General features: G+C 42.1%; 2 protein-coding genes across 3 annotated transcripts; both read right to left on the minus strand.

Annotated features, from left to right (window-relative positions):
* Nucleotides 1-945: 945 nt before the first annotated feature.
* Nucleotides 946-2,151, minus strand: LOC127328447 (F-box protein At5g49610-like). Its single transcript, XM_051355043.2, has one exon. The coding sequence runs from the start codon at nt 2,149-2,151 to the stop codon at nt 946-948; it is 1,206 nt and encodes a 401-aa protein (XP_051211003.2).
* A 3,544-nt stretch (nt 2,152-5,695) lies between these two features.
* LOC127332137 (protein ABERRANT POLLEN TRANSMISSION 1) lies at nt 5,696-23,790 on the minus strand. Of its 2 annotated transcripts, XM_051358393.1 has the most exons (22): nt 23,367-23,790; nt 23,134-23,245; nt 22,729-23,025; nt 20,858-21,120; nt 19,962-20,172; nt 19,230-19,403; nt 19,076-19,153; nt 18,182-18,427; nt 15,214-17,316; nt 13,157-14,951; nt 12,860-12,963; nt 11,645-12,001; nt 11,405-11,523; nt 10,090-10,348; nt 9,665-9,889; nt 9,356-9,495; nt 8,290-8,362; nt 7,955-8,056; nt 7,504-7,857; nt 7,247-7,414; nt 6,722-7,103; nt 5,696-6,192 (listed from the first exon to the last, which is right to left on the minus strand). In XM_051358393.1, exons 1-22 carry the CDS (start codon nt 23,513-23,515, stop codon nt 6,059-6,061), a joined length of 7,845 nt encoding a protein of 2,614 aa, XP_051214353.1. In that variant the 5' UTR covers nt 23,516-23,790; the 3' UTR covers nt 5,696-6,058. The 2 variants fall into 2 exon arrangements, with proteins under 2 accessions (XP_051214353.1, XP_051214354.1); XM_051358394.2 differs by lacking the exons at nt 20,858-21,120; nt 22,729-23,025; nt 23,134-23,245; nt 23,367-23,790 and having other exon boundaries at nt 19,230-19,398; nt 19,962-20,101.
* Between the last annotated feature and the right edge of the window lie 734 nt (nt 23,791-24,524).

The raw sequence follows: 24,524 nt of genomic DNA on the forward strand, positions 1-24,524 counted from the left end.
GACGAAGGCTACAAAAACGATGCCTTTAACAAGGTAGCAACATGCAAGCGCAGCCATCGTCCGCCACGACCGAAGTCGGGATCGGTTTTCAGTTTTCACCCACGCCTCCCCAAACCCATGGCTGGCTAGCCAGCTAGACCGCCACCAACCACGAGGTCGGTCCCGCCACCATCACTGGAAGCTTCTCAGCCAAGACGCCCTGCCACGCCATGGCCATGGACTCCTAGCTCGTTAACGCCGGAACCACCATGATGCCAAGCAGCCTTCATTGCCATGACGAACCGCCCTGCTGCGTATAGCCACCAACCCGTACGCCACCGACCATAGCTATAGGGGCACCACAGGGCAGAGGGAGCCCCACCACTAGAGTATGCATCGAGGTCGCCTCCGAAAAGCCTCAACACCGCGTCGCCGAAACCCCACTGTCCACCCGTCGCCGCCAGATAAAGTGGTCCGCCACTCGTGGAGAAGGGCCCCGCTACCGACATCCGCTACTTGGGCTTTGCCCGGTAGCATCCTCTGACGGCGGCAAGGAAAGAAATGGGGAGGGTGGAGGCTACGGTTAGGAAGAGGGAGTGAGGAGGGAGAAGGGATTGGGAGCCACTCCCAAATATAGGGGGAGGGAGTTACATCTTACATGGATGGCCAACATGTCAAATTTGATGGAAACACCCACACCCATGCGTTTGTGTATAAGATCTATTCTGAATGGATTTTATACACACACATGGATGTGGTTGTTTCCATCACCATCCGTTTTGCCTTGAGAGAGTGAGGGAAAGAGCTACTTTTTTATCTGCCACAGCGAATCTCGATTGTCTCTAAGCCGGATCGGCACCCACGCCTTTGGCGCGTGAACATTTCAATGACTTTTTAAGAGAATTCTTTGCTCGTTTGGCTGAACGAAAATCGCTGAAATCCATCAAATTTAAAGGAATTCGGCAGTTACCGGAATTTTCCCGAAACATAAAATTCCAACCCAGGATCAGCACCCACGTCCTTGGGCACCGGAGAAACGAGGCTCTCCCGGTAGGCGTGCCACGTCGCGGAGAGACGAGCATCGATCTTCCTGTCGTCCTTCTTCGGAAAAAGGAAAATCTTCCTGCCAGCTTTCACCACTTCCCCCTCCCTGAGGTTGTACATCCCATACCGCTGCGCTCCGTAGAAGAGCGCCTCCCCTGATTCGCTCACGTGGGCGATACCAAGCCACTTGAACTTGACGGAGCTACCGCCCATGAATCCAACGTCCACCTTGTACCTGAGAGTCCAGCTGGTCTCCTTGCGGTAGTCCCGGAGCACCCACACATCGACGGTCCGCTCGCCTTCCGCAAAAGACGACGCGCCTAGCTTCCCATCATCCATGGCGACGAGCCGTCCGACCATGCAGCGATCTTGCATCGGGCCGCGCATGCCGCGGAACCTCTCCGACACCGTGTCGAACACGATCAACCGATGGAGCATCCTCATCCAGTGCAGGCTGCCGTGGAGGATCACCGGCGCGTCGTTGTTCTTCCACCTCGTGTAGCCTCCGTACGTCGTGGAGGCGAGCCTCCTGACCTCCGGCCGCCCCACCGCCGCCACGCTGTAGTCGTAGTGTTTCCGGGTCACGCGCTTTGTCCGGTCGCATCTGTAGCAGAGGACGCGGTACTCGGCCGTGGGCGCGTGAAAGTAGAATCCCGCGACGGCGAGGTTCCAGTTGAGGTCGCGAGGCAGCGGGACGTGCTCCTGGGTCGTGGGGTTGTACACCAGGAAGGAGTAGTTGGGACGATGTGATTGTGAGAGAAGGAGTAAGCCGTCGCAGCAACCGTGGAGGAGAAAGCGGCAGCGCCGGCGTAATTTCTCGAGGCCGATCGGTGTGGCAGCTCGTTGGCCGAAGGGGAGCGCGCAGATGTCGTCGTCCCACTCGTAGGAGGAGCGAGGTCCAGATCGCTTGCGGAGGAGGACGGCGCGGGAGGCATGGTCGTGGTGGGCACGGAGGAAAACCCGGTCGGAGAAGAGAGCATGCCACGACTTGCAGGCGGCACGGAAGCGAGCGATGGACTTGGCAGGAAGGCGGAGCAGGATCTCGTCAACGACGTCCGCCGGCAGCATGGCCAAGCGGTAGGCCAGCTCTGCCGCCTTACGGCTTTTACGGACACGTTTAGGATCCATGCTTTCTCTAGTCTCTAGGGCTTCCCTCGGCGAAGTCTGTCCGTGTAGGGAGCAGGGTTTCCCGAGGTTTCCTCATCCGTCGTTTTATAGCTCACACGCGTCTCACGTGCGTGACCCAAATTCACCCTAGCCCACACCCCTTTGGAATACAGATTATGCACGTTACATGAATTTTTGGCACATGGGTGCTAATGCTATGCACACCATAAACCCCAAAAATTGTGGCATGCTATATATATAATTATACGCTTGCAAAATTCCACTAAAATATGAGCACATAGCATGTACCCTCTCTGTTCAAAATTAATTGACACAGATTTGTCTAGATAGTAAATAGGCATGTATCTAGAATTTTAGACACGTCTTAGTGTCTTGATACATACAAATCTAGATAAAAATATGTGCCAATTAATTTAGAACAGACCGAATATAAAGAAAGAGATAGGCGAAATATATTACTTGAACTGGTCTAAGGGTCCTTCGGATGGTCTCCTGATCCCGATTTGAGACCGACTCACACGTTAGGGTTTGTGGGGAGGAGAATCTGGGACGAGGGAAGCATGAACGTGCCGGTGATGGGGTGAGAGTTAAGAGAAGAGAGGGAGAGAAATGGAATTCAGATTTCACTCATTTGATATCATTGGGACACGCAGTTGGTGCATGCGAAATGGGGCGAAGTTGATATCACAACCGTTGTTGTTACTCAGCTTTCTCGAGATTCGGTCCGACACTGCCCCACATGAAAAGAGAATCTACAACTGTCATGTGTATAAAAACAACAATACTTTTGGTACGGACTTTATAAATCTAGCATGACATTTCGCATGACTACATGAACATACATAGGAACTACATGCGTAAACAATATAGGACTCTATAGATTCAGTTTACGGAATTCATTTTAAAACATTAAATATTAGACTCATTTCAAAGAGTTTGTCACGAGGAGGTCAAATATGTAAACAAAAACTTATTTGCATTTGTCGCGTGAAAGTTATGATCATTTTCCAATTAGTAGTGCATTTGTAGAAGAGAATCTTTCATATGGGTAGGCACATGTGTGGGCTCCACCGATGGGCATCTCTATGACATGCAACGGTTGTGATATCAGTTTAACCCTACTTTGCATGCACGGATGCATTTTCGATATCGTTGCAACCTTTAAGTTCATATTTTATCAGTGTTAAGTTTCTCTTTTTAAGACAAACCTGCTAAGCTTTATTGAGTACTAAGCCACATATGGCGACCTACTCCGAAAGTTAAAACATGTTAGCAATTTTCCCCCGAGACAAACAATTCTTGTGTTTCGCCTCCCCATAACTTCTGGGCATGCTCCGCTAGTAATGCTTAGCGAGATTGTGTGCGGTCATAGTTTCATGCGCTTCCTTCATGAATGATATTGCATTCCTCATAGCATACCGACTAAGCTATTATTTCTTGTATGATTGATCCCTACTTCTTGTGGCTTTCTCCTTGATATTAGATACCACAGCTTTATAATATGAAGCTACCAAAACCCTAATGATAGTGAAACCTCCAGCTAAATCTAATCCATCTCTACACGTGAATGCTTCTCAGTTAGGCTGTCAAAGACGATTGCGGAAGCACGAAGATAGATAACACTGTTGTCCATATAGCGCGGATCTTGCAATCTCCTCTTCAAAGCTCGTCATCGGAATCGAAGCTGCCAAACCTCTACGCGAAGAGTTGACTATTTAGCATGGGCTGGTCTGGGATTTTTGAGGTTGTTGTGGTGAGGCTCTTTCTTTAGTAGAGTCGGAGTCACTGCCTCGAGGAGTGATGACGATGACACTCTCTTCGGCGGTGTGTGTCGCTTGTTCTCGTAGGCAGGTTAGGTGGGTGTGCCCTCAAGGCTATCTTGTTACATGTCAATGGTTGGCGATGGTTTGTGATATTTTTCCATGGTTTCCTCTGACTAACTACGCAATTCTTTTCTTCTTAATTAATGAGATGAGACAAAGCTTTGGGCAACGGAAGATTTCCCCATCGCAGAAACGAGGCTCCAAAGAATGTTAAATAGCTCATCCAATCGAGGAGTTGCTCCATGGTCGACCGCGTACTTGCAGGCTCCGGCTTCCTCTTGTCACAGTGGTGGATCCGCAAGAGCACCTAGGGCAACGGTTTTGGGCATGAGAGAAACAAGGTCCCTGATCACGAGCTCTCCGCTCCTTAGGTTGTACACGTAGTACCGCTCGAACACAGCGATTTTACCGGTAACGATACCTACCGGTGCTATATCTACCGTCAAATCCCTGCTTTGAGATTGATGAGCCTTTTAACATTTGTCTAATATAAAACTAATAATCAAAACACAAGTGAAACTTTTATGAAACTAAAGTGATACATAAAAAATATTGTGAAACATTGTGACAAAAAGTGAAACTGATGATGTCACTACTGACGTCGCTCCGGTTTGTTTCACAAAAATATTTGTGTTTCAGTTATGTTTCAATTATTTTCAGATTTGTTTCATAATTTATGAAAAAACTGGTCACCGCATGAATGACAATATTGACGTCACTCCTGTAGGTGAAGTTGCCTTTAAAAAGAGATTTTCGCAGGGCATTCCCGTCGTCACGGATCGCCTTTCATCAGGCGAAGGTTGACGTGGTGGGGGTACTGAGAGCCCATCTTTCCTACTCGTGGTCCTCCACCAGCACCCACATCCTGAGCACCCGATGCTCGAATTCGGCGACCACGCGCCCCACACCCATGTAGCTCGTGTTGGTTTTTTGTGTTTTATCCCATCGCATGCAATTTAGCCCGGTAGCTATCATATGAGTGGAAACGTGACTTGATTCAACTTTGATACTACGTTTGGATGTTAATAATTTTATTTAGGTTCGATTGGAGAAACGAGATGCAGTTCGATTGGCAGGTTGCACGTTGAGGAGGGTTGTGGTTAACTAAACTAGTTTAATCATAATCACGTCTAATCTCATCGATTCGAGATAAAATCTACATGAAGAAAATGCGTCTCGACGTTGCGATTCCATTTCCGTGATCGGTTCGTCGAGTATTTCAGACTCGGTTTTGTGTTGCTTTTAAGCCTTTGTTAAATTTTCGCACATGGTTGATCATTTGAAAATTCATTTGGGGAGTAGCTTCGCCTCACCATTTTGCACTACTTTCGTGTTCAAAGTTTTCGTCTTCAACATTCCTAAACAAAAGTAGATCTACAACTACGTAAGTGTACTAGGAAGGCGTAGATGTACTTGTATACAAACGTTAAAATGGAAAACTATGAACAAAAAAGTCGTGCGCGACAGTGAAATGAAACTACTCCTCGAAGGGATTTTGAAACTCGCGAACGGTTGCGAAAATTTTGAATAAATTCGGCTAAAAAGTTCAAAGGAATACGAAATTGTCATTGAAATATTCCACGAAACCAAAAAAAAAACCCGTTTGGGAATTGATTCGTAACATCAATATGCACCTTTTTCGCGTTCAAAACATATTTCAAACCAACGCACCGTTTTGTAGATCGGTAAGGATTAAAATGATGGAGATTAGTAGGCTAGAGTTGACAGTTACAGACCATAAGCGATGAGGGTTTTCATTTCACTTCCTGCAGCTCATCAGATTACTACCACTGATTGCAGGAAATTCGACCATAGCTCAACATGGATACTATTTGTCTCAACCATCCATCCAGTGAAAGGGGTGGTGAAATGCGCCTACATCTTATTTTCAAAAGTTTCTATGTGCTCTCGGAAAATAATGCTTCACATGCATCAACAATACCGATGTATATCCAACTGAAATCTGGAATGAAGCATCGCACACCAACTGTTCAGGCACAGCTGTTTTAACCCACGAATTCGCATGCACCGTGCATCCGTCAACCAGCTTTTACTGGAGCAAAGAATCATCCTGTCCACGCTGCCTAGTCTTTCGGGCTCATTTCCACCGGTATTGGCTCATCGCTGTCAGAAGAGGAAGAGGAAGAGGAGGAGGAGCCTGCATGGTTCCCAGAAGGACCACGCGGTGGCAAGTCTGGCCCGTGTTCTTGCTCAGTACCTGGACAAGATGGGAACACACAAGTCAGACCTCGCAAGTAATCACGATCTTCTGATTTTTTTAACTATCCCAACGAGATCTGTTCCAGCTCACAAAAACTAGTCTGGTGGATTTTCGCTACGCACCATAGGCACCTTCAGTTTGTTCAGGCATGTCCCTGAGGTAGTGTTGATGATCTATTGATTATTATTTTAGTAAAAAAAAGGTGCAAGATGGTACCTTTTTGGATCTGGGAGCCAATACAATGGCCAAGTACTTCCTAGTAGCACAAACTACTGCAATTTCCTTAACCTCATATACTAACAAATGCAAGACATTGTGTTTCTACAGTACTACACGAGCTAGATGGTTGGATGGTTAGGCAGGTTCTCTTGACAGACCAATGAGGCCTTATCTTTATTTCATTTCAAACAAGGGTTGGGAAGAAGGAAACATTTCCGTTGGTAAAAAAGCCTATTTCTTCATCTATTTTACTTCTATTAAAGTTGACAGATAGAACAAGTGAGAGAAGCGGTGATTCGTATCTCACCTGCATTTTGGGGAACTTGAGACTTCAACTTTTTCGTGTGCTTCTTAATAAGCTTCTTTGTTTTTGTTATAGTCAACTGCCGAGCAAACGGAGAGAATTCAATATCGTTCTCACTCCGTTCACCCTGGAAATCCTGATCACCATCTCCTTTCATAGTCTTCAGGACAAAATGCATTGCCTTCTTTTTTTGTGAACTGAACAATCCCTTGACAGAGGTGGTAAATCCATCACCAGCTCCATCACTTTGTTTTCGAAGGAAAGCTGGTAGTTGATCAGAATTTCCTCCTTCTTCATCGCTGTCACTCAAATTAAAATCACTGGCTGCGATTAATCCTGTAGTTGGCTCTTTTTGGCTAGAAGATTTAGCTTTAAATTTTTTACCCTGTAAAAATAAGCGACGTATTAGTCAAAGGATTACCTTCAAATAACAAGGCACTGCATCATGTGATATATAACTACTTAGGATTCAAAATCTGAAATTGCATTCAACTTCAAACCTTAGAAAACCAAATGAATATAACTTACCTGCATGCCAGTTACTGACTTCAGTACTCCCCATACAATATGTTTCTTTACTCGTGAAAACAGTCTTGGCCATGTCCCAGTAAAATCTTCACGATGAAAGGTATCCATGAGTAGCCTTACATCACTAACAGCAAATGGCAACCCCTCATACGTGAGAAGCAATTCAACCTAGCAAGCACATTCAAGACAAATGACAATTGCTTCAGCAGATGTGTACTATGGTTACTATGTTCAATAAATAGAACATATATTCCGACCTGGCTTATCTTTATATTCCGGAAGTCCATCATTTTCTGAGGTCTAGATTGTTTCACCTCATTAGGCTCTACAGGCTTCTTCTCTTCACGAGTGGAACGAGCAGATCTTACTAACTTCGCATCCTTAGCAGCGTCTTGGGATTCTGTTTGGGCATTTGACTGACCCTGGATTTGTGAAACAAGTTCATTAGCTACAGATTCAGCCACATTTTCCTCCCATGACCTGTCAAGTTCAGCCTTTTGTGCAAGTGTGGATTCTTTTGATGACTGATTACTGGGACTGGTCGTTTCTGTAACAGAAGAGCCTTTCTTAACTCGCCGTGTCCCTGCTGTAGTAGAGACTTTGAAAAGTTCCTGTGTAATGAAAAGGACAAGCACAAATTGAGCAACAAAGAAGAAAGCACAATATAATTGAAAAACGCACACCACAAATAACATGACATTATATAACCTGCCGCTTCTGTGGGTGTTGCTCATCACCAGGGAAGAAATATCCCCACATCATTCTGTACATTGCTTCTGTCAAGTAAATTTTCAGCGGATAAATATCCACCTACATTAGCAAGGTTGAAAGGAGCAACTGTCATTCAACACGTTCCAATTATCCACCGTGCATGTAAATACACAGACTAAAACATTGTTTAGTCAGATTAATGTTTATTCATACAGCCTGATCTGTTACTTTTTTTTTCATGTAAACTACAGAGGCGGGTAAAGCTAGTTATAAAAGGGAAAAAGCTGTCGCTAAAATTCAGTTCAGCCAATTTAAAATCCAACTGAGCTTACCAGCAAACTCTCAATTACCGAGTTCCCATCAGTTGGAGCTCCTTGTCTTGCATTAACACGAAGCATTGCATTCCTGCATTCAAAATTAGTGTTCAGCCTTGGTTGCTATGAGTGGAGAATGTATATTCTTCTAAACTAATATGAATCAAATACATATTAAGAAGGAAACAGAGCAGAAATTGAAGGAAAACAACTAAAAGCAAAAGTTCACTTCTTTGTCTTAATGGAGCTGCAGTCGATATTGTATGTACTTGCGCTGAGCTCAATTCACACTGAGAAAATTAGAGTTGGAACCCATAGTCCATAAACTGCACATGTGTCACTTAATAGTAATGCATGATGCGGATGCTTGAAGGCGTGCTTACCAAAAGAAAATGGTTATTTTTTACCACATAGCAGAGGCAATGTGCTAAATTTTTAATGCTGGTGCTTGTTTAGGCCATAGTGTGTAACAGGTGCCATTTTTGCGAGAAGTATTTAACGGATGCTTCTGCATATGGCTCTCTCTAGTAAGTAAATTATTTTAACTATATAAGAATCTACAAAGAGGTGCTTTGCATTGTGGGAGGTAACTCTCATACGGCTGTTTGTTATGTATTTCATTTTTAGTAGTGCTTCAAAGTTACTCTGAGATATATTTTGTGTAACTATCTCCATTAAGTAATTACACCACAAAGAGGTACTTGCTTTAGGGAAATAACTTCAGTCAGGTGCTTGGTGATGTAGCTATTTCTCTCTTTGAGTGCTCATACAAAGACTTCTTGTGTTGCACCTTTGTTAAAGATGCCCTTGTATATTTCACTGTTAGCAATGCTCAGTTGCTTTGGGATATATTTTGTGTAACACAGTTTCACATGATAGGCAATATTTCTGTTATTGGAAAATGCAGATCCCGGAGTAAAAGTAACATCTTACGAAATGAAGAGTCTGCAAGCAAGTTGACAAAATTAAATGCTGAAGAGTCCACACATGTCTATAAGAAATCTCACATCCCTTCATTCTTGGAAAAAAAAACTATCATAGTTACTATGGTTAATACTGCAAGAGGAGAAGAAGCCATCCTTACTTTCCCCATTCAGACGGTGGATTCCAGGGAGCAACAACAGTATCTGATTTTGCATTAGCAAGACCATTTCTGAGAACAAACAACTTGGTTGTCAACTGAGCAATGCCTATGTCTTTGTAGTCCCGATCAAAATCATAAATCTACAGATACATATAGAAAAGGTCAGTAAAAGATCTAAGTAGACATGCACATTATTGCAATTTGGAGAAGAAACAGAAGGCAAGTGTTCCCCACCATAATTTGAAAAAAAAAGGTGCCCTAGTCCTATGGACTATCAGAAGTCATAAAGTTAAAGAGAAATAAACTTACAATATCATTTATTTCAGCTTCAGAAAAGGCTTTTCCATCTGCTAGCATGCTCCAGACAACCTTGTTTATCCTCATCGAAACTCTCATGGCACATGAAGGACTTTTGTTCTTTTCCTTTTCCATCAACCTCACTTGTGCAGCTTTCTGCATAGCACTTCTTAGCAAGCAATATGCTTCTTTTCTATCATTCAGAACATTTAGTAGTTCTTGCTTCAGACGTTTAACCTGGCATAAGGCATGGTGGTAAACTCAGATTGATGTAGTTTATTCATAAGATTCATGCTTATGAGAAATTAAATTATTATTTCCGTTAGTGTAAGGTAAGTATGAACTAATCAATGAAGTTACAAAAAAATACAATTTACATGAATCAAATTAATATTTATGTCCTATGAACAGGCAATAATCGTAAGTCTCAGACATACCAGCATTGACTTTGAACCAGTAACAACTGATGTAGCATCATCAGATTTTGGGGACTGACTTGGATCACCAGATACTTCGCTGCCGGTACACAATATTCTGATATCATCAAACAATATCTTCCGTTCTCTTTCTTTTACTTCTACATGGATCTTTGCTAACTCCACCTCTTCGACTCCATCTGGTACAACTGCATCAGATTCTTCAGCAATGTCATTATCATCGTCATCAAGGGGATAGCACAGATTACTCTTCCGGTTTCTGAAAAATGGAGTAGTATCATTAGTGTGAAGGGAAGATATCAACTAAGATATATATCATCCAAGGAAGTTCACAGCTGAATACAACAGAAATTAAAGTGAAAGGAGGTTAACAAAGTTGGCCTGTATAGTTGTTTTTTCCTTTCTTCTTATCTTGGCCCTTGCCTCTTGTACATTTGGTTTGCTCCCGTCCTCTTGACGGCTTCTTCTAATATATAATGACGCATGCTTTGGCATGTGTTCGAGAAAAAATAAAGTGCTACTAAAAATCGTATTTCGGTTTTTCCTTTTAGAACGTGATTCGTGTTCACAACTATAAAGTCTACAGCAGTGCCAACTCCAATCTACCATGTGCAATTTAAAATGAAAAAAAATAGTAGTACAGCAATGAATGTGGAGATGGTCCTTTTCAGAATTTGCAAAAGTGAATAGGTGAATGGTAGGTAAGAACTGGTATGAAGTACTAGAGAAAGGGAAAATGCTAGAATTAGCACTGAAGCATCAGTCCAGTAGGACCTTTAAATGTGTGTGCCTGTATCAATTGGAATTGTCAGGCTATATGGCGCACCCATTTTTCTCTACAGAAAAACTTCTCTTATACTAATCCATCTGCTCTAGTACACACACACTCTTGGTCAATCAAATTGGTCAGCCTGATTAGGAATCAATGGCCATCTCCACTGTGGGTGACAATGGAAAGGAAATGCCAACACTGGGAACGAGTTGGAAATGGAAGTGTGGTGCGATGGTGGTTGGAAACTCTATAGTGACGAGCAAAGCATGGTGGATTCTACGGTTTATCCCCACTATATACCATATTGGAGAGCATGAGAAAGGGGTTCTAACATTGATAACTGTGCATCTGGTTCATTAGCAATAAAGATATATACAAGGAAGTTATGGACCACATGGGCCAAAGGCATCCTACAGTGCATACATCACACTTGACATTTAGCACTGACAAGGAGTATTTCCTAGTCCCTTTTAAGGATTTGACACTGGTAGCATAATAGTACTCAGATGCAAAATTGGAAGCGTTACAAGATAAACAGAATACCTGGGAGTTCTTGCCAAGAGCAGATTAGTCAAAACATCCATCATAACCTGAAATTGACGTGATGTCATACCAGCAGTTATATCTGGAGAGTTAAACGCCAGTTCTTTAAGTGGTTTGACCTGCATCACCAAACAAGCAGTAAATACATATACTAGCTACCTCCACTGAGTCAATGACTAGGCCAAAAGATGCTCAGTAAAAGGTGCAAAGCAACATGAAACTATTAGTAATAGGGTAGACCTTTAGTTCAGGATTTCCTCCTTTGTGTCTTGTGATGCGGAAGAACATTTGACATGGCATAAATACCCTCTCAAGTAAAGCACCAGTTCGCTTGACTTCTGACGATTTGCGATGTATTTTTGGCAGCCACTGAATACCAGCACCAGGATCAACATCAGTTGGAGCAACATGAGCCTGAACATGCTCCAACATCACAGAGACCTCAAAACGTGACCAGGTCATTTCTGGCTTGGTTTCTCCAATGGATACGTTACTGGCACCAATTGTTTTCTCAAACATTTCTTGACCAACTTGAACAACTGAGTGAAATGAACGAACCATCACCCGTCCACTACCAGCAGCAAGCAGAAGCCTACCCTGATATAGTTGTAACAGATGTCTGAGTCATTGCAGCAGTACTCCTAAATATAGTGCATAATCGAAATTGAAAACAATGCTTACATAAATATGTCACGGAATCAGTAAGAAATAACAAACAACGAGCTTGAAAGTAGATTCACTAGCTGTCAAGGAGTGTTCACACAAGATCTTAGTACCTGTAATCCACTATGATTATTTACAAAATTGTGAAGTTTTGGCACCATTTGGGACGTGAGAATTTCATATAGGACAGAAAACATCCATTCTCAGTGAATGTAGCTTACAAAATTCCTACAGGAATCATGTGTTCCAAACGTGAATGCAAATTTGAAGTTCGCCAAAATTTATATAATGTCAAAATATATGGCGGTAATTTGCTTCAGAGAAGAAAATATCAAATTAGTTAAATTCAGTTTTTAAATAAAGTATGAATTGCTGGCCCATTAACAGGTCAAAATCACCTCAGAGTCATTCATTATTCAAATTTTATTTAGCAAAGCGACAACCGCTACCAGTCTAGGTCGGCTATTTCTTGTATGGGGCTTGCTTTTGGAAACTTTGGTTTTAACCAGTATCTGTCAGTAACGGGCTGAAGATAAAGATGTAGGCATACTTTTTTTTGGTGAAAACGCAAAAGTCTTTTGCGTTTCATTTCATTGAAAAGATAAGAGTTTGACAATCCTCCTAGGAGGCATATTACAACAGAGTTACAGGTATACTCAAGCCTATGATTGAAGTGAACAACAAATACAGGTATGCACAATGATTATAAAATAAACAATATGATATTTCTTAAACTGATAAGTGCTGCTTCAAAATATAAACTGACAAACAAGCTGGGCAGCATATACTCACATTTGCTTCTTCCGAATGTAGATTGAACTGAGGTTGGACAATATTAACCATGAAAAGGCTCGTACCCTCCTCTTCAGAATCACGACTGTTTGAGGGCTTCGTTACTACATCACAAGTTACCAGTCAAAGAAAGAAAACAATTAATGAAGCTTCCATTGCAGCTATTTAGTGCAATGCTGAATTTTGAACAGTGTGACAAGAATATGCCTTCTCAAAGTAACAACACAAAAAATACCAACTTATTACTGGGGTCAGTACAAACAACTAGTGCAGAAAGAGATTGTGTGACAAACAAACCTGATTCACTACTTGATGTTTGCTCTGGCCTGCTGGATCCACTGGAGGAAGGCGGGTCTGAACTCTTCATCTGTTGAGGATCTGAAGACTGTGGTGCTGAGGGTGAAGAGTTGAGAGCACCATCATTAGACATCTCAGCTTCTTTAATTGCCTGCTTTTGCTCAAGAATCTTTCTTTGGGTGTATTGGCGAGAAGGAGATGGTTTTGGAGGCTGAAATGCCTGGGTTAAACCACCAACCCAAGATAAGATAGCAGCTCTATTCTCTAGATTCCACAGAATTTTTAATCCATGAACAAATACTCGCTGGCAATTGTCAGCAACGACAACATTAAACCCCTCCTCATCACTACCTGATTCTGCATGGTCACTTTCATCCCCCCCATCAAACTCAGACTTGAACGATGCCTTCTCAGATTTCTTCCTGCCGTCCTCCTGCCATGCTGATAATCTAGCAGCATCTGCCTTGGGAGTTTGTTTTCGTATGGTGAAATAATCAGAATACAGAAAAAATCCATCATCCCGGCTTTTCTCAGTCAATCTAGCTTTTGTTTTGCCCTTATCAGAAAAGACATTATCTGTAACTTTGGTATGCAGATTCTTGCTTTCTACCTGGGCGTCCATCGAATTTGTTTGTTCAGGAATATTATTGATAAATACCTTTAATAAGTGCATGTCTATGCCCATGTAGACAAGATCAAGAGGTTCACGCTTGCAGTCGAAAGTAAATATCTGCTTGCCACGGCTGGAAGAAATTTCCAACCTAAGTTTTGTAAAGTGCAGTGTCAAACCTTTAGCAGGATCATTAGCCTGTAATGGCATATTTTTGATCTGCAATAGTGTAGCATCAAAACGAATACACTGTTCAGTCATAACTCTATCAAGTGGCAGGTTTCCAGACCGTATAAATCTAGGAACTCCAAACCGTGGAAACCTGGAGAAAAGTCTTAACTTATGGGGAGGAAGAAAAAATAAGTTCCACCACTTGGTTAACCATAGCAAATCATGAGCTCCAACATACAGAGTTGGAGAATCATTTGAAACTGGCAGGGTTTTGTGTTGACTCTCCACAGGTTCAGCAGTACTAGGTTTAAGTGAAAAGCTCCATTTTAGTGAGAGTGAGGTTGACCGAAATGGATCAAAAACTTTGTCTCGTGGTTTTACCTCAACAGGAAGAGCAAATATATAATGATCCATAGGGTTACCTGAATCACATCCCCACTCTATCGTAATGTCCATGAAAAAGTAGGGTGTTTCAAGGAAAGGTATAACTGTATGATGTGGAGGTTCCAGAGTGCATTTCTTCGCAAGACTGTCTAGGCTAGTTATGTACACCTTTAGACACTTTGAAGACAGACTGACATAACCATCCACATATCGTATTTCTATATGTCCAGTTCTGATTAGCAACTGATCTAGCTTCTCGTAAGGGCTTGTTGCAGCAGGGAGATGCCACATTGTTTCAGCAAGACATAAGCTGAAATTACCGTGAATATAGTTCCGCATATCATCCCACCAGGGTAAACTGCGTTCTCTTCTTGGTGGTTCGGGGCGCTCAAAGTACCATCTTTTAGCTAGATTTGCCCTCCGTAATGCACAAGTAAAAGCATAGCTTATGTCAGCAAAAACCGGCTCGTAGCCAACTCCAAAGGAGACTTCCCCTCTTTGAAAAGACAATGGTATGTCACAATATGTTTTCATTGGTGGGGTATACCCGGTTGCAGAACGTAGCAGATTTACTCGCCACCATTTCCCAACATAAACATCTTGTCGAACTTGGGGCTGAAAAGTTGTCGCCTGCCACAAGGAAAAAAATCATTATATAATTTGGAGTGATCTTTGACCAGAAAATACCTTATTGAAAATGTAGAAAGTAGATATTGCAGGAAATATTCCAAATTCCCTAATCGTGAGCACAATCATGTACTTGAACAAAGGGAGCAATTACAGCTATATACAGCTCCAATAAATCTTTCTCTTTTCTACTGCCAAACGATGGGTTGACAGTTCTAAATACTACTCCATAAATGAAAAGGAGTGAACAGCATCAAGGGCTAACCTGCTGGCCAAGCACAAGTCGTCCATTACATTTAGCAGAGGTTCCAGAAAATAGTGGGAATGTGTAATCTCTTATATAAGCAGATAATGATTTAGCTTTCAAAGTCAAATTGCTACCATACAACCGGGAAAATGGAATATCATTTTTTGCACAAACAGGATCCATATTTTTAATGAAACTAATCATTCCTTCATCTCCCCCATCAATCTTTGATAGGCTCAAGTCAACATCTTTTGCACAGATCGACATAACTGATGCCCTGCGTGTACTCATCTTAAATCCTGACTGGAAGCCAGTTGAACATGCACCTGACCCTTTTGATACTGACAACTTCTGACATGCCTGGTAATATGATTTAAATGCCTGTATATGTATTTCTTCTCTAAGCTTTTCAAGCGACTGCACGCCAGGGGCATCAACATAAACATCAGGGCAGTCATTGCTCTTCTCAGAAGCAGAGCCATCTAATTTTGCCTTGGGAGAGTCTTTATATTTGGCTGAATCAAGCTGATCAAGCAGATCCAACCTAACTATGGACTCATTAAATACATTCTTCATTAAACTCATATGCTCATCAAGCCAACCTTGAAGAGGTTCTTCCTCGATTTCTGCTGTGAGGTCACGTACCATTACCCTTACGTACCGAAATACTGTGGATTTTGATTTGCTCTTTTTACTGCTGCTGCTGCTGCTGCCAGATTTCTTCTCAGGAAATAATACAGACGTCTTCGCTGCAGAAACAAGTTTAAGTGCTCGCAATGTATCTTCAACAGCATCATCAATAGCTCGGAGCTGCAACCTAAAAGGTAGGCATATATAAGCATCTCGGCATTGAATAACCCAATCACATGTAGCTGCAGACTGAAGCTTCTTATCAGGAAGGCTGCCCGAAACGGAAATCGGGATGCGTGATATCTGTATACTGCTGCTTTTGAAAAGTTGGGCATCACAAAAATTGAGTGCTATTCCTTCAACCAAAACACCAATTTTTGCATTCTCAGAAAAAATAGAGCCAACATGAACTGTTGCTTCAACTCCATCTGCAAGTTCACCTGAAATTTTCAATGATTCTACATCAATGGCAATAACTGATTCCCGTTTCTTTTGTGCCTTTTCTTGCTGGCCATGGTCTGTAGGATCCTTTATTGTCGAAGTATCCACATGCACTGTTTCGTCTTTTACCTCCGTAACAGAATTCTGCAGTTTCAGCCTGTGTAGAACAGATTTAAGCCGTGTGGCTACTTCAAGTAATTCCAGACAGGGATCTGGCTCCCACCTTACTGCTACATCTGTCACATTGATCAGAGAGCAGACTGCATTGTCATTTGGCCCACCAGAACGCTTGACGAACTTTGCCTTTTGCACATCCAAAAGGGTAACCTCCACAGCAGGATTATCATCAAACTGATATTCCTTATGTATTAATCTGGATCTCCCGAGTTCAACCTGCATGGAGTGCTTTTCCTTGTTCAGACATACACCAAATCGATTAATCTCAAGAGAAGTGGAGAAGTTAACATGTTTTTGATCTGGAAGGCAGGTGGAGTTTACATAGGCCATCCTTGGGCCACCATTGGCATCATCGATTATCATAACCCGGCCACCCTGTGAACCAAAATTTACACGCTTTGGATCAGCTACTGACATATCTTCAAGCCTCATGTCACCATCATACAAAATAGAGCACTTCTCAACACTAATCTTCACTAGCTGTGCTCCTTTAGCACTCTTCGTAGATTTTTTAGAAGAATCCTCCTGTACAGGTCGTTTCTTAGGGGGGCGAATGCTTTTCAAAAATCCCTTGTAGGACATTGCTGTTGTACAAAGCAACTCAAGATAGTAAAAACAGAAATGCATTCCTACTCCAGATATATTAACAGACAGAGCAGATTTAGTCTGGTCAACGCCATTATCTTTGCTTGCATCTTTTTCCAGATCAAGAGTTGAGCTGCTAATGTGCAGTAAGGTGCCCGAAATGCTTTCATTTATCAACTGTTGATGTTTGGCAACAACGAGGAATTTTAACTCTCCAAGCTTTGCATGCAGTTCAGGTCCTTGGTCAACCAACTTACTTGCAGAAAAGTGAGTAGACAGCAAGCAACACTGCATAATCCAGCATTTGCAGGTAAGGTTGGTAGTCAAATGAAAATGGCAATACATCAATCTGCTGTGATTCATAATTTGTGCACATGAAAGCTTGAAACGTTAATATCTGCACTACCAAGCAGACACGAATCTGATAAATTATTAAATCATGTTGGCATGGTTTTGACAAATGGGAATGTGGGCAGACAGCAACCTCTCTTATTAAGTAATAACTACATTTACCCAACAAGCACATAATATCCAAGTGTTTCAATAAGTGTCTTCCAAGTGGAACATGCTACTGTATTTAAGTTGATCCCATATTGCCATATCCAACATTTAGGCAGTTTAGCATGGACATGAGTGAACAGAATGGCAAAAGGAAAAGACTTATATCAAATGAACATTTTGTAATATAGTATAGCTATAGCTACAACATGGAATATCTTATTAATGGATCTAGAACTTGGCCTTCATGAGTGTACGAAAGGTAAAGGATCAGTTTCCTTTATAATTAGCATAGGCTAGGAATGTCTATATTAATTTCTCTATGAAATGCTGAAATACCAACTGACATTTAAACTTCTCAATGTTTCGCATTCAGCATAATCATTAAAATGAAGTTATTATAAAAGAACAAATGTAAACCTATCACACCTCAAAATCATTCATATTTGCTACATTACCAGGGCTCAATCATTATAAACGTGGAGCATTTTGAAAGAAAAATAATGTAAAAGAAACAACAACACTTTTAAATAGTTCGAGGTAGGTACTGTGCATATCAAACGTAGTATAGCTTACTGTATTAGCTATGTTACGAAGAATTGTTCAAACGCGTACGGACATGCAGAGTAGAACAGAGCACATGATAGGAACTTACATGGAAGAGTGGTATGTCCTCTAGACTGTAAACCACAACAGATAATTCGGGTGCTGAGAATGCAAGTACCAAAGCCAGTGGTAATTTTTCTTTGGGAGCCTTCTCTTGTTGTGGAATTTCATGAAGAACAAGGGGCTTCTTTTTAGCTGACTTGAACAAAATCAGTGGCTTAATTCTGCTTATAATGAGATTACATTGGGCCCCACTAATCTTGATATTTACCTCTGCTCGAATTGGCAATGTTGACTGAGAGAAGACGATGCGTCAACACATAGGCCATGAGAAAGATATAACGCAACAAAAAACAAAACGAAAAAGTATGTGCAAAAATATGCCTTACTGAAAGCATAAGAACACTCCTATAAAGAACTGACCATGATCAGCTCCTCTTGTATGTGCATGTGAGGATGCATATGCATGAATGCAAGACATGCAATGTACCTAACAACACCTACACACAGTAGATACACCATGCTTTGGGGCTTACTCAGTTCGCCACGAAATCAACATGGCTAAGTATTCTAAATTAATCAACATGGTCAAGCATGCAAATTATCAAGTTTCTCTATTAAGAGTCCACATAGCCAAGTCCACACTTGTATTCTCAATTAATAATCTCAAATCAATACCCAAGATAGAAATTTAAAAAGGAGTTGTTATGGCCAATCACATCACTGGAAGATACAACTGGTGGAATTGTATTTTTATTCAATAGTTAGTACTGTTACTTTTGTTCACACCGAGACCTAGTCAAGTCAAAATTATATACATAACGGTAATTCTTATAGGTTCGTAAGTGAAGTGTTTCCAGACAATGCGGCAATTTATAGCTATGATTGAGTTGAAATTGGCACGAATTTCTTGAGAGAAAACATTGGATCAACTGTGGACTACCTGAGTGGGAATGTTAGCTGAAACAATGGTTGCAATTTTCACAACCTCTAATACAGAGGTAGCACCATCCATTAGAAGCTGGAAAAATAAACAATCGTCATGACATAAGATAATTGAAAAAACAAGATCACCTGTAGGAAACAAGGAAACGTACATGAATATCTGTCACATCAGTTTCCAACCAAAGGTGTGTTGCAGCCTCCCCGGAGTCATTCTGTGGCTGTGACTTCATAAGTCTCATAGAAATGCTACCGATTTCATTGTTCATTGAAAGGCCATGGTCGTTTGGCAGAAACTTCAGATCTAGCTTGGACATATTGAAGCTAACCTTCCAAAGAACAAGTACATTTTAGTGAATGGTAACCCGGCAGCCAACTTATAAAAACATCTAACAAATAAAAATGGCAAAACAAATGACTGTAGAAGATGCTGAAGGACCAACAAATATTTAAAATTGCACCCTGGAGTATATGATTGTTATGGACTATTTGACACTTCTTAGAGTCCTAGCGTATTTTCAAACGAAGTGAGTTAAGTGTATTAAAAGGCAGCTGACTGTTTTTTCGTGCTAAAATATAAGTGGAGAACAGTAGTTTGTTAATTGAAAAATAATAAGGAATTACACATCTTACCCTAATTGTTCATTCACCAGGAATTGAGTTATCTAGCCTAAAAAATATTAGTTTAATGCACGGGTAAGTGAATATAACTACGAAATATTATGGCCTCATACATTTGAAGAACAAAGTGGCCGATGCGGATTCTTGTTTAATGATGTCAAAAGCAGAAAGAAGCCAGAAATCACAGAACCATATAAGGAGAAAGACGATGCCATTTATAATAGAAAATGGCAAACATCAGTGGTACTACAGGAAATCAATACAACCTTTTCAGGAAACAAATCGATCTTCTTATTCAAGGACAAAAGCTTGCTCCCTTCAGATTTGGCAGCTGGTTTATTATCCACAACAGGTTCATCCTTCTGATCAGCAACAGTAGATGCAGAGAGCTTCTTCTTGGTGAATAGTTTTTCTTCCAAGTTCACAACAATTGGACCAAAAATCAGATCGAAATTCTTGACTCTAATTCCTTTATCCCTACAGAATGTTATCGACAATGTTACAAATGCAAAAGACTTGAGTGGAAGTCATTTATTGAGAGCGAGTGGCTAATATATACGAGTACATGAGATGAACTAAAGCAAGCCAACTCAATGTGGTACTGACAGTTTTCGCTCTTTCACAACAAAGAATGACCAACATATGCAATTTCTGTAATTGAATAGGTTCACTGGATACGATAAAACAGATAACACAGCAATTTAAGCAGCAAACAGGCATTAAGAGATTTTATATGGCCCTCGTTATTAGGAATATGCTGTATCCTTTTTTTTAGGGAAGGAATATGATCCTGAATTTCATTAAACAGTATGAGACTGAAAATGCACATTTCCTTTTAAGCTTGTCGATAAGCTCTGCAGGTGCAGGAAGTGACTTAGCGATAGGCAAAACTACCTTAGCTACCAGCCTACCACATAGTATTAGAGGCCAAAGTTGAATTCAGAGGTGGTTTCCGAAATCAATTGTGACAGCTATCGTCCACAAGAGTATATTACGATTATGTTGCATTACGTACAATTGAAAAGGTATGAAAAATAGTAATCAGTTCTACTCAGGGACATCCGATGAAAACAGTAATCAGTTAATCGCTAACAGCAATTACTCATCAATCAAAATATCGCAGATACTACCCATCAATGCTATGACACTATTTAGGGATTACCTCTGATGAAGCTCACATGAGAGCGCTATATCCTCAAATAAGAAAGAGCTACTGTCAGAAGTGTCCATGGCTGAACAGTATTGTCCACTGACCCACCAATCCAATTTGTTAAATACTGAGGTATCATTTTCCGTGTCATCTACCTCTAATGCTTGTACAAATAAAGGTATCAGGTGTATGTCAACATTAAGAACCGGATGCAGTGCCCCGGTTTTAGATAAATCAATCTTAAGCTCCTTGAAGCCAACAGCAGCTTTTGGAGCCTACAGTAAGAAATGTCAGGTTTACCATCAAAATTATATTAAGAAAAAAAGGTAAGTTATCAGCACAGAAACAGGACAGACTACAAGTGCATACATAAACAATAACTGGGGTATGGTGGCTTATATTCAACCAGCAAGTCTGAGAGAAATATCATAGCTTGCCATACTTTCAGATACTCTTGATCCACCTCGAATTTGGAGGGCATTGTCAAGTGTATATATGAGCAATGTGCGTGACAGGTTTGGCCCATACGACCCATCTAATAATATTATTTCAAGAACTGCAGAGTATTCAAGTGGCCCAACACGATTTTGGGACATGGGAGGAGACACCCATGATATGTTTAGTGGTGGTGCAGATTTTCTTCAAGAAGTTGTGCTCTCACTAGATGAATCAGAGCTAGATGCACTGATAAATGATCTTCAAACCTTGGAGAATGAAGCCGACTAGATGAACTGAGAGCTAGAGGCTAGATGATCTTGGAAGCCTTGGAGAATAGAGCTGCGCAAAAATTAGTAATATATATATATATATATTATTAATGTTTATTATACATATATAAACGTATCCTCGTATCTGTGTTTTCAGAAATTTGCCGTATCGCCGTATCCGTATCCGTATCCGTATCGCCGTATCCGGGCAACATAGATAATATATGAGCAATGTGCGTGACAGGTTTGGCCCATGTGGCCCATCTAATCTAGGTTTCGCCCATGAGCGGGCATAAACATATTTGCAAGAAGTTTTTTTAGCTCAAAAAAAAACATATTTGCAAGACAATAGAAGATGTTGTTATAGAATCTAAATTGTTATAATGTTGTCAGAAATAGCATAGCTTACGAACAAAAGCAATGCAAATAGATATACAGATGTACGTGGAAAACATGTCACCATCCCTCTGAAAAGGTCACTTTATTGGCATTAGTAGTTAGTACACTCCAAATAACACAGGACAGGAGAGTTGTAAAAAAAATCAAACACACGCCAAAGGGTGTGTCATTGTATATTAGAAGAAGACATCAAGAAGACAGTAGAGTACAAGACTAAAGCCAACAGCAACAGCAAAAAAGAAGGAAAAGAACAGAAGAAGAAGAACTGTACACGACCAGCTGAAGCTCTAAGCATCAGAAGAAAGGGCGTGGAGTGGCTAGCAACTCAGCGCTTTGGCACCAGCAAGCAACCACAATCTAGCCTCATCGAGCCTATTTGATTCGAACTACGGAGTTGTAAAATATGGAGTTACGATTCAAACTATTTTGATGAGCTAGATCATATAGAACGCACCAAGACCAGAACCAGAACCAAATTGTGAAAACATAAGTTGTATAATTTATCAAGGAACTAAAAGCCTTTGACAAAAAAAGATAAAAGTATACACAGCTATTGTGTATCTCATTCTATAAGGCAATTTTGTCAATTAGTAAAAGTTGTATGAACTGTCTCCACTTCTTGAGTGACTTCAGTGGGGCAATACCTCATACTGTACATGATAATAATAACAGCAGAAATTATTTGAAAATCTTCAGGCAGAAAAATCTTCCTTGCATCCAATTCATTAGCCTAACGAGACTACTTGGCGATAGTATAAATATTCGACAAGGAGGTACCTTGAGCTTGAGCTCCACTATAGAAAGTGACAGAAGGCTGGCAACATTTGTTATGAGCCTCCATTTCCCTTGTCCTTTGGCTTTTCCTTTTGGTTTGGCCGATGAGGCTGACGTTGACTTGCGCGGGGGAGATTTCTTCTTGTTTGCCGATTTTGCGGGTTGCCTGAGCACGATGTCCAGGTCAGATATTTGCAGTTGCAGTATTGGGCCCTGGGTCAGTATGGTGAATCCAAGTTGGGTGATCGGTTTCCGCAGGCCGAGCCTGATTTCGCCGATACTGATGGACTGCAGCGGTCCCTGGAAAGTAAGCGAAACGAGATTAAATATCTGGTATTCGCATTGCCAGCATTGGCAGTTTGGCAGAGGTTGTGAACAAGTGATGAAGCTAAGCAAGCAGGTGAGTACCTTTGGGGAGCTGAGGGTGATGCCCCTGAGATAATTGAGACCGTAGGAGCGGCACCCGATGGAGAGCTTGGCCACGCGGCGGAGCACCCATGTCAGAGCCTTGGCAAGCAAGCTGCATTTGGATTCCAAGAAACACATGTCACCACATTCCAACAAAACAGAACAATGCAACAGCGATAGAAAATGTTTTCTTTTTTCAGAAAACAAAATAACGGAGAAGAGGGGGGGCATACAGGAGGGCTAGACATGAGGCCGCGGTGACGAAGCCCACAATGACGAGGAGCTTGAGGGCGGAGAGGAGGAGGCCGTAGCGGAGGACGAACTCGAGGGTCTCCCAGGCGACGACGAATCCGACGAGCAGCTGCACGAGCCCAAACATCATCGTTGCTGCTGCTGCTGCTCCTTCCGCCTACGCTGCTGCATTCACCACCCCCGCCGGTCCGTCGTCGCATCAAAGTCGAGATTTTCCGCCGCGGGATCGATCGCGATGGCGGACTGCGGTGCGCCGTGTGTCGCGCGCGGTGGTGGAGGAGGAGGAGGATCCGATGGATCGGGGGGTGGAGAAGGGGAGCCCGACGGAGTGGAGGGATTGCAAAGTAAAGTAGTGGTGGAGAGGAGGAGGAGTGGAGAGGAGGTGGTGCGCCATTTCCGGGAGAGAGGAAGGAAGCATGAGGAGTGGCAACGCACGGCGGTTACGCACGTCTAGACCCACAATTATTAAACAACCAGAAAAAGAAATCGCATTCCTTCCCTGGTCCGCGGATTCTCCTAGCTCGGGCGCCACCTCCGGTGCATCAGGGCATCTCCACAGGCGCGACGCATTTCGCACGTCCGAAATATCCGTTTGCGTCGCGCGGCGGACGCGAGACAGACCGTTTTTGTCCGCGTGTCCGTTTGCACCCTGGGGTGGCTCCAGCGGCGCGACGCATTTCCGCGTTTGCATCAAATATGAAGTTTTGAAACAACAAATAGGATTTCAACGAAGTCATAGTTATTACATTTAAATTTTGAAAAGTCTACATCAAAATAAGATACTAGTCCTCTAGGCATGATCTTCATGGCCAGCCATGGTCCATTGATGCTCAATCAGATCCGTCTGCAGCTGTTTGGAGACGGTATCGTTTGTGACTTCTACGTTCATATGTAGATAGTCCTCCCAAGTAGAAACTCCAGGAATTGGCGCAACCAACTCACCTTGGAATTCCCAGTGGTGCTCATTGCGGCCATCAGGACGCTCGTTCTCAACGATCATGTTGTGCATGATCACGCAGCATGTCATCACCTCATGCATGGTCTTCAGCGACCATGTTCTTGCCGGGTGACGGACAATTGCCCACCGAGCTTGGAGCACACCAAATCCACGCTCCACATCTTTCCTGCAAGCCTCTTGC

This window comes from Lolium perenne, chromosome 4 (assembly GCF_019359855.2).
Source record: "Lolium perenne isolate Kyuss_39 chromosome 4, Kyuss_2.0, whole genome shotgun sequence".
NCBI lineage: Eukaryota > Viridiplantae > Streptophyta > Magnoliopsida > Poales > Poaceae > Lolium > Lolium perenne.